General features: G+C 31.3%; 1 protein-coding gene across 1 annotated transcript; it reads left to right on the top strand.

Annotated features, from left to right (window-relative positions):
• Positions 1–479: 479 nt before the first annotated feature.
• LOC147808061 (uncharacterized) lies at positions 480–2,975 on the top strand. Its single transcript, XM_087166852.1, has 2 exons — positions 480–2,411; positions 2,463–2,975. The coding sequence occupies exons 1-2, from the start codon at positions 480–482 to the stop codon at positions 2,973–2,975; spliced, it is 2,445 nt and encodes an 814-aa protein (XP_087022978.1).
• Positions 2,976–10,714: the final 7,739 nt, after the last annotated feature.

Below are 10,714 nucleotides of genomic sequence, written 5' to 3'. Positions count from 1 at the left end.
TGGAAAAATAGTCATTTTACCATCCACACATACAGGCAGCCCAAGACACATGCATGAATATGCACAAGATGCAATGACGTATGTTCGTGCATATGGTCGTCCAGATTTTTTCATCACATTTACATGCAACCCAGCATGGGATGAAATAAAGGAGCTTCTATTAACTGGACAATCGCCATCAGATCGTCATGATATTTCTGCACGTGTTTTTAAACAAAAGTTAAAATCCTTAATGGATTTTATTATCAAACACCATGTATTTGGAGAGACGCGCTGTTGGTTGTTTTCCATTGAATGGCAAAAAAGAGGTTTACCACATGCGCATATTTTAATATGGATGATGGAAAAGATAACACCTAACAGAATTGATGAAATCATCTCTGCAGAAATACCAGACATTGAAATTGATAAAGATTTGCACGAAATTGTCTAAAAAATATGATTCACGGTCCATGTGGCTCACTAAATAATAATTCACCATGCAAAGGTCAGATGGAAAGTGCACAAAGCGGTATCCTAGAGACTTACTTGCTGAAACTATTACAGGCAATGATGGATATCCACTCTATCGACGACGATCTGCCGAAGATGGTGGAAAATCCATTAAACTAAAAGTACTCAACAATACTATTGATGTTGATAATCGTTGGGTAGTACCATATTCTCCATTACTACTAAAAACGTATAACGCGCACATAAATGTTGAGTACTGCAATTCAGTGAAAGCTATAAAATATATTTGCAAATATGTGAAGAAAGGAAGCGATATGGCAGTGTATGCACTGGAAAATACAACTGCTTCTAACGATGAAGTCACCCAATATCTACTGGGACGCTACATAAGTAGCAATGAGGCTGTATGGCGTATTTTATCATTTTCCATTCATGAGCGATATCCAGCGGTTGTTCATTTAGCAGTACATCTTGAAAATGGACAGCGTGTGTATTTTACATCAGAAAATGTACGTGCAAGAGCAATGTCACCACCGCCAACAACATTAACTGAATTTTTCACATTATGTAGAAATGATACCTTTGCAAAGACACTACTGTACTCTGAAGTACCAACTTATTTTACGTGGAATACATCAACAAGAAAATTTCAGCGTCGTAAACAAGGTAGAGCAGTACAAGGACATCTAAATTTATATTCCACAGATGCATTGGGTCGTCTGTTCACTGTACATCCAAATAACGCAGAATGCCTTTACCTGAGATTATTATTAATCAATGTTCGTGGACCAACATCTTTCCAAGAATTAAAAACAGTCAATGGCCATGTGTGCGCTACATTTCGTGAGGCTTGCCAGAAATTAAGTCTCTTAGAAAACGATGCTCATTGGGATATTTCACTCGCTGATGCTTCTAATACAGCTCAACCACCACAGATACGTACACTATTTTCCATCATACTAACTACATGTTTTCCGGCTAATCCAAAGGATCTTTGGGAAAAATATAAAGACTATATGAGTGAAGACATTTTACATCGCATGCGTAGAATAAATGCTAATCCCAACATTCAATTTACATCAAATATATACAATGAAGCATTGATTTTAATTGAGAATGTATGTTTGACAATAGCCAACAAATCACTGACAGAATTGGGAATGATTGCTCCAAATAGATCTGGTAATGGCATTTTCGATCGTGATATACAACGAGAAACGCACTTCGATGTTAATGAATTACAAGCATTTGTTCGAATTAATCTGCCGAAACTGGTATTAGAACAACGAACAGCATATGACACAATTATAAATGCAATATCTAACAAGAGTTGTGGCTTATATTTCTTAGATGCACCTGGAGGTACTGGCAAAACTTTTCTTATTTCAATTATTCTGGCAACTATAAGATCACAAAATAATATTGCACTTGCTATTGCATCATCTGGTATTGCAGCAACTCTTTTGGACGGTGGTCGAACAGCACATTCAGCATTGAAATTGCCATTAAATGTGCAGGTAATCGAAACTCCAACATGTAATATTAGCAAAGATTCTGGGATGGGAAAAGTGCTAAGATCATGTCAGCTTATAATATGGGATGAATGCACCATGGCACACAAGAAATCATTGGAAGCACTCAATCGCACATTAAAAGATTTGAGAGGAAATGAGCAGCTCTTTGGTGGTGCACTCATTTTGCTAGCTGGTGATTTTAGACAAACTCTACCAGTTATACCCCGTTCAACACCAGCAGATGAATTGAATGCATGTCTCAAATCATCAGTATTATGGCGGTATGTGGAGAAAATATCTTTAAAGACCAATATGCGTATTCAATTACAACAAGATGAATCTTCCGAACGATTTGCAAAACAATTGCTAGACATTGGGAATGGTAAAATGGAAATGGACCAATCCACACACTGTATTACATTACCAGAAAACTTTTGTTACATTGTAAAATCCACTGATGAATTAATTGCAAAAATTTTTCCAAATTTATCGCAGAATTATAAAAATAATCAATGGGTTAGTGAGCGTGCTATATTGGCAGCCAAAAACATTGATGTGAATTTAATAAACTGCAAAATTCAAAATGAAATACCTGATGAAGAAACAACATATAAATCCATAGATACTGTTGTCAATCAAGATGAATCAGTTAATTATCCAATAGAATTTTTAAATTCATTGGATCTACCAGGAATGCCACCGCATATTTTATCTTTGAAAATTGGTTCCCCAATCATCCTTCTACGAAATATAAATCCACCACGACTATGCAATGGGACTAGGCTATCAGTAAAAAAATTGATGAATAACATAATTGAGACAACCATTTTAAATGGAAAACACCAAGGAGAACATGAACTAATACCACGCATTCCCATGATACCAACCGATACTCCACTTGAATTCAAACGTCTACAGTTTCCTGTACGACAAGCCTTTGCAATGACCATTAACAAAGCACAGGGACAATCATTGCAAGTATGTGGATTGCATTTGATAAATCCATGATTCACACATGGACAGCTGTACGTTGCGTGTTCACGAGTTGGAAAACCATCAAATTTATTTGTTCTTGCACCAGATGGGAAAACAAAAAATATTGTATATTTACAAGTACTACTAAGATAAAGTTCACCATCAATCATCAAATATCCTTCATTTCATGATGTATTGTTTAATACCACAAGTGAAGAAACATGTTTATTCTACCATCAACTATGCATCTATGTTTTGTTATATTCAAGTGACATATATGTAGGAATAATTTTATTATTAATTTTCATTTTGATGTATTGTATAAATTTGATCATTAATCACAGCAACGTGTGAGCGGGTACAGCTAGTAACTAATAAAAATAATAAAAAAAATAAATTCGTGATATAAATCAAAAATCGTCAAATAAATTCGTAATATATAAGTTCGTGAAAAAAAGCGCTTTCGATCAAATACTAAAATAAAGATCTATCGACAAAGACTACTCACTTCTGCCTAGCTTAATAGTATTTGGTGAGAATGCTCTCTCTGGTTATTTCAGTTTCCGTTTTTAAAAGCGCTATATGTTGAGTCACCTCAGCTAGATTTGGCATGTGACATTTTTAGCTGCAACCATTGGCCGATTTTCTAGCGTTGCCATTCGGGGAGTTGTAATGAGGCTTTTTTTTTGACGCCGTGTAAGAGAAATATATATATAGATGGCATGCTTTTTAAATTTAGTAAGTAGTAGTAGTAAGTAGTAAGTTAGTAAGTAGTAGTAGTAGTAAATTTAGTAGTAAGCTGTAAGTCTTACAACAAATTTTAGCCCCTAGCGTCATCTGTTCTTAGCTTTACACGGTCAACCATCCATATAGTGATTATTCTCCTTTGTTTAAAATAAAAAAAAAAATATTTTCTGAGTTTTGGAATCTTAATTTTGATTTTTTTTATCGAAATGTTATAGAAAAAGGCTATTTTTTTACTTTATATTTATTTTTGTCTTCTCTTAGATGACTCCCTGAATGGCCTTGAACTGCAAACCATAAATACCAATACCTATGCCTACCTCTTTGATTTATGCATGGAATCAAAAGGCAGAATCTCATTAATTTTATATAACTTTTTATTTTTATAATTGATTATTAATTAGTTAGTTTAAGAAGTTCTTATTGAATTCTAATGCTTTATTGAAAGACGTTTTCATTAGAATATGAGTGGCCAAAGTTTTCATAGTGCATTTATTACTAATGAAAATAGTGAGGCGACAGATAATTATAATTTTGGATTACAATTATAGATCTACTAAATAATAGCATTAAAATCACGCATAATGAAATTCAAAAGTTAACCTGGAATCAATTTTTTAAATTTTTTATTCTGATTTACTATGTTTTATAAATGAATAAATCACACTTGAAAAGAAGTATATTTTAGATGGGACTGGCTGACTCTTCTCTGGATTGAATAGAATTTGTAGTTTAGTGGCACTATTGCTAGAATAAGATATACTGTTCCAAATGTAGATGTTGTTAAGAATTCCAAGTAAGCTGATCAATATATGCAACAATCCTGATTATGTCGACTATGAAACACAAAGGGAAAGGAAAAGTCACTGATTCATTGTTTTGCACTTTCACTGATTATTTGATTAATTGATTATCCAGTTGTCGATATGCTTATTTATTTATTTATTGCCCGACAGATTCGTTGAATGACTCGATTACTTATTGACATACTCATTCATTGATTTGCCCATTCCTTAATTTCATAGTTCATTTATTCACTAATTTATTGACGCGCTATTTCGTTGATTCACTTTTCCTTTGATTACTTTGACTTTACTTTATGTCTTTCCTAATCTTCCATGGTAAGAAAGCGAATTAATGCTGTCAGACAAACGGATATAAACCATTTACACTAACAGAAATCACACAGATATACATTTTCTTGTAATCTTCCATAATTTAAAACATTAAGAATGGTTAAATACATTAACCGTTTTTTTTTCATTCCAGCATGGAAATTAATGGAGTTAAAGTATTTAATATCATTTGGAGGACACTGTAAAATTTTTTTTCGAGTTTTCGAAGTTTAGCATTCATTTGAAACTGATCATTACAATAAATGGGCGTTACAAAAATTATTACAAAAAACGGTGCATTACGTAATCAAAAGAACGTCACATATGTTCCAGAAATATTTTTAAAATATCGTATAAAAAAGAAGAAAATAATTTATACAATAATTTGAGTGTTTTGAACTTATAGTAGTAATTTATTACTTTTTTTTAAAACAAGTTAATGTTCTTTTAAAGATTATATACAATCCTCTTGATTATCGAAATTTGAATGTTATGCGTTTTTTAATGCTCTTCTTCCTTGCTTTTTCTTCAGGAGCATTTTCCCCCAGAGCTGTTTACTGTAGTTCTAGCACAAAGTGTCACTAATTACAAAGAATTTCTCAAACTCTTAGTGACTATGGTGAAAATGTGTAGTTGTTGTATTGTATTCGACGGTAGCAAATTCCATTAAAAATTAATAAAATGTAAACAAATATTTCATTAAAATTAATAATATTTAATCAACATTTCATTTAAATTTATATAATTTTGAACAGTATTCCATTAAAGTTAATAAAACTTCAGTAATATTTTATTAAAATTACTGAAATATAAACAGTATTTTATGAAAATTAATTTTGGTCAATGTCTTAAGAACTTGACGCGATAGAGCAACTGTTTTCAGATTTGAAATCAACATAACAAACTACATTAGAAAAGATACATATAATATATCTATATCTTGTTTACCGGTGTTATTAATGTTTAATACTTTTCAAGCTTAATAGAATAAAAATATAGCTCACTGAATATTTATTTATTTGAAAGTTATTCAATTAAGTCTTTAATTGCATTTCCTTTGGGTTTCTAACTTCTGGAATCATTTGAGTTGGATTTTAAATATCAAGGTAATGAAGTTAAACCATAACACACACTGACAAATTTTCCAAAAAATACAATTTGTCTGTTATAGGTTAAAATCTAAAGAAGTTGAAAGCAAAGCTGAGTTGATTAAAGCTGGGCCAAACTTGTCACTAATCGTGATTGCAATGCTCTAATGCGCCATCTGGGGAAAAGACGAGTTACATGTCTTGACACTTTCCCTTCTCTCTCCTCCTTTTCTCGATTGTATGGGAATGTACTACGGTATTTCCCCTTCCATAAAATTTTTCGTATTTAATTGTTAGAAACATTTTCTAAAATTTTCTCGACGCTTTGTTTTGGAACTATGTTTAATGCAGTTTTCAGCTCCATATAGTTTCCCAACTTAAATTTTTTTAATCTATTTGAAGACCAAAACCGAATCTAACATACTTCTTTCTCATATCTCTTTTTTTCGCGTGCAGGTTGTTGGGCTACCGAAGTGGGGGTGCTATCCCCTCCGCAGAGGATCAAAATTGTGATAGCATGTCTTCGGATCATCCTCTGGTATGTTTTCCAAACCGTCGCCAATAGCCTTCTGTGCAGCTCTAGTGCGACGTAAATTAACTACAACAACAATAACTGAACCCCCTTCCCCTATAACTAACCCCACGCTAATTCACCCATTCATCATAAGAGAATTCTGCTGTACCCCACCTTTAGACCATTTTGATCTCCAATAGCCAAAACTTCAATTTAAAATATTTTACTATAACTAACCCCACGCTAATTCTCCCATTCATCATAAGAGAATTCTGCTGTGTCCCACCTTTAGACCATTTTGATCTCTAATAGCCAAAACTTCAATTTAAAATATTTTACTATAACTAACCCCACGCTAATTCACCCATTCATCATAAGAGAATTCTGCTGTGCCCCACCTTTAGACCATTTTGATCTCCAATAGCCAAAACTTCAATTTAAAATATTTTACTATAACTAACCCCACGCTAATTCTCCCATTCATCATAAGAGAATTCTGCTGTGCCCCACCTTTAGACCATTTTGATCTCTAATAGCCAAAACTTCAATTTAAAAAATTTTACGACGACCAAATATTGTACTAAATATACCGAAATCATTTATAGTCTTGGTAATAATGAATGAATTATTTCTTTAAAAAACGGAGTGGAAACGACACGTTTTGCAGTTACTTTTTAAATTTTTTCTACGTTCTCAGACATTTAAAAAAATTTATTTTGCGTGACTCCCATGAAAAGTGTTATGAGTTATACGGGCTACACTGTAAAAATTTCTGAATCAAATTATGATATAAAGTTCCGGCACTTTAGGTGCATCAACCGTAAATTCCTTTTTTACCGTAAAATATCATATCGGAGTTTTTACAGTAATATTTATTTAATACGAGTGATTAAGTGATTCTAAAGTAATTATTACTGTAAAAATTAAATTATATGAGATCTTTTGTTTCATAACACATTCCGGTTAAAATTGATTTTATGGTAAAAAGTATCGGCACCCTTAATATGCCGGTACTTTTTACTGTTTTTCGATTCTTAAAATTTTGCAGGGTACACCTGATTAACTGTAAATGAAATAAAATTGTTTGAGTAATATAAAACAAATTAAAAAAACTTGTAAATTAAGAAATTGAAAATTAATTTATAAATATGCGTGTAATATTCCCGTCATAGGCTTATCAGTAAATTTCGAAAAAAGTCTTTTTCGTATCTGATGTTTTTCATTTTGTTTAAACTAATATGAAACTACTTTAAAATAAAATGAGAAAAAAAAATTAAAACTATGTATTTCATAATACATTGATATATTACTTGTCATTCATTAATAAATTTGCTCAGTTTCAAATAATGGAGGATATTTTTCTAACATGTGTAAAATAATTAAAAATTCCTTATAAAACCTTTACAGAAAGCTCCTTTCTTTGAAATATTTAAGCCATGTAATTCATCATTGCCTTTCTATTTTATAATAGCTTTTATTTTAATGAATTTCTCTTTCTAAAACATAGTTTAATTCATTAAAAAAGGAAGTTATAAAAATTCCATAAGTATAACGCTTTATGGTTTCAAAGCGCGCTTCAGTGAATTCCCTTCTTAAATTATATTAATCGAAAACTCATTTGGCGAATAGTAATAAATCAATTTTTTTAAAAATTATTTGCTATTGCTTTTTTTCGATATTAAAAGGCGTCTTAGTGGGATTTTTAAGAATGTTTTAATTTCTTCTCGTATTTGTTTTTTTAGAGGGATTATTTCTAATCATGTTTTTAACTAATGTTTTTCCAATTGCTGAAATGATATAAAATTTTATCATTGATCATTTTTTGAAAACATTTATCAACATTTTAGACACTATATATTTAATAATTTAGAACTAAGATTCATTTTAAACTACTTTTTTTTGTTAAGCGGGTAGAATTTATTATTTTTTCTTACTTTTTATTTTTAATTGAATCTGAAATTGAAAGAGTGAAAAAATCTGATCTGAATTCCCAATCTGAAAAACTATTCGAAAAAAAAAATGGACTTCATTGCCAAATGGTTTAACGTTGCTGTTGGAAAACAACCGATTTTTTTTTTAACCTGTTTTAATTTTCAGAGAAGCGTGGAGATATTTCATACTTAATTTTTTGTTTTAAACAAGCGATTTTGTATTGGCTTTGAAAACAAATTTTAAGTTTTAATACAAAATAATTACTATCGCTGCACGGATTGTAATTTTTATTGTAAATTTTCTATTATAATAAAAATTCATTTGAAGTATACATTTAGAAATTGAGAATTTGATTGGTGATTTTTAAGCGGAAGGGTCAAACCTGATCCAGTAAGAATGTGTCCTCAGTTTCTAGGAACTGTAAATTAAAATTGGTTAGTCTTAGAAATTGTAATTTAAAAATTAATCTCTCCCTTTTATCGACTCAACAATCCTTGAGATGTACACTGTTAATTCTGAGAATCATATCGTCACGAAATCTCGTTATTTGAGATAAAACGCGAACTCTCAAATGTATGACGAAAATGTTTCTTCAACTTGGAACCTCATTGCAGTACAGTGTGGGAGATAGTTAACTAGAATTTCAGCAGACAAGACGACTAACTAGAATCTCAATAGACTAGATGACTAACTAGAATGTCAACAGACTAGATTAACAGACTAGATGAATTAAACCTAAATGACGAAACCAGTCGAAATTATTAGTTTGTATGGTGGTCAAGTAGTTGGCTTTGTGCCAGGAAAATCCTGGGTTAGAATCACGTTTTGGGCATGTGTGTAATTCATCTCTTATTGTGTTGCTTGAGCGACATTGACCCACCTATATATGGTTCCCACGATAAAGGGATTATTAGAAAAGTTAGATTGATTAAGTACTACAATTTTTTTTTCTTTTTGAAAAAAAGAAAGAAAAAAATTGAAGAATGAAATATTTCTTTCATTTTGGCGAAATTCATTTTCCTTCAATAATAGTCATGATATGATAGTCATTTCGTTACTTTGACGTAATTTTTGCTCAGAGCATATACCAGATTTTTTTATTTATTTTATTTTTTAATGGCGGGCAATTGGGATGTATTGTCCCATTGGCCAGGAGTGCCAGAACTGCTACTCTCTTCTCGTTACCCAGTGGGCACCTGTGGCGAAGCCACGGCGGTGGAGCAGCGTCGCCCACGTCACACAACCACAAACCCGTTTATAGGGCGGGTCACAATCACACACAGTAGAAAGGACATAGAACATAGAGAGAAAGAAACATCCATGCCCTGAGAGGTATTCGAACCCGCAACCATCGGCTCCGCAGTCAGGCACGCTTACCACTCGGCCACCTGGTCGGTATATACCAGAAATTAGTTTCGTCAAAAACGGTGAAAGTTTCGCGAAATTTGAACATCCAATTTTTACACAAAAACAGAAAATTTTCTAAGAGTTCAAATTTTTATTCAAAATTTAGCATTAGTACATAATTTCTATGCACTAATTTAAGTAGCAATAATAATATAACATTTACCTTTAGAGGGCACTTAAATATATAAATGTTGCTCAACTAAAAAAAATGACTAGTGATAAAAATAATCATTAATACTTAATCTTGCTCCTGCGTCAATACCTTTTGATTAATTATATGATAAACTGGTTTTTTTCACAGCTCATCATTTCTTGATATATCATAAAAACATTATTTTCGTCTTACCATTTCTCATTGGATAAAAAAGGACTTAATATATGCAGTTGTTAATAACCAAAAAGAACCTAGGTATAATTTTGGTACCTTATAAAATAAAAGTAATAGTAGTCGTAAGCGTGTTTGTCGGCAATATTTGTATATCATACTTCTGAATATTATTTTCTGTTATTATTACGTCTTTGGTTTTGATTATTATTTAAAGTCAATGGCTTACAACTAAAATTGTATCTTTATCAGATTACAAAATAATCGCATACTATACTTTAGTATGCAGTATTTTATGATATAGATACTTAATTATCCTTTTATAATTACTGACAGTAAATAAGTTATACTTATTTCAAAGTAAGGTGTATTTACTTAATTAAAGCTTTTATAAATAAATGTATAAAATGTAAAACTGTGTTCAGTTAATATATTTGATTAAAATAATAAATACGAAATAACTATCAAAAATTGTAAAAAAAGAAATAAGTTAAAAATAAATATTTTACATTTTTCCTAAATATCTTATTTTTTATCGAGAAATATTATTATTGCAACCAACGTTTTAAAACAAACTTTTGGATGGCGAGGCAATGGTCACTGAACAAAATTATTGGGTTTAATTTTGACTCAATGGAATCGGAAAC

This window comes from Parasteatoda tepidariorum, chromosome 6 (genome assembly GCF_982258835.1).
Source record: "Parasteatoda tepidariorum strain Cologne lab strain chromosome 6, Ptep-v5.0, whole genome shotgun sequence".
NCBI lineage: Eukaryota > Metazoa > Arthropoda > Arachnida > Araneae > Theridiidae > Parasteatoda > Parasteatoda tepidariorum.
The sequence above is the reverse complement of the archived record's forward strand: the minus strand, read 5'-3'. Positions and strand labels throughout refer to the sequence as shown.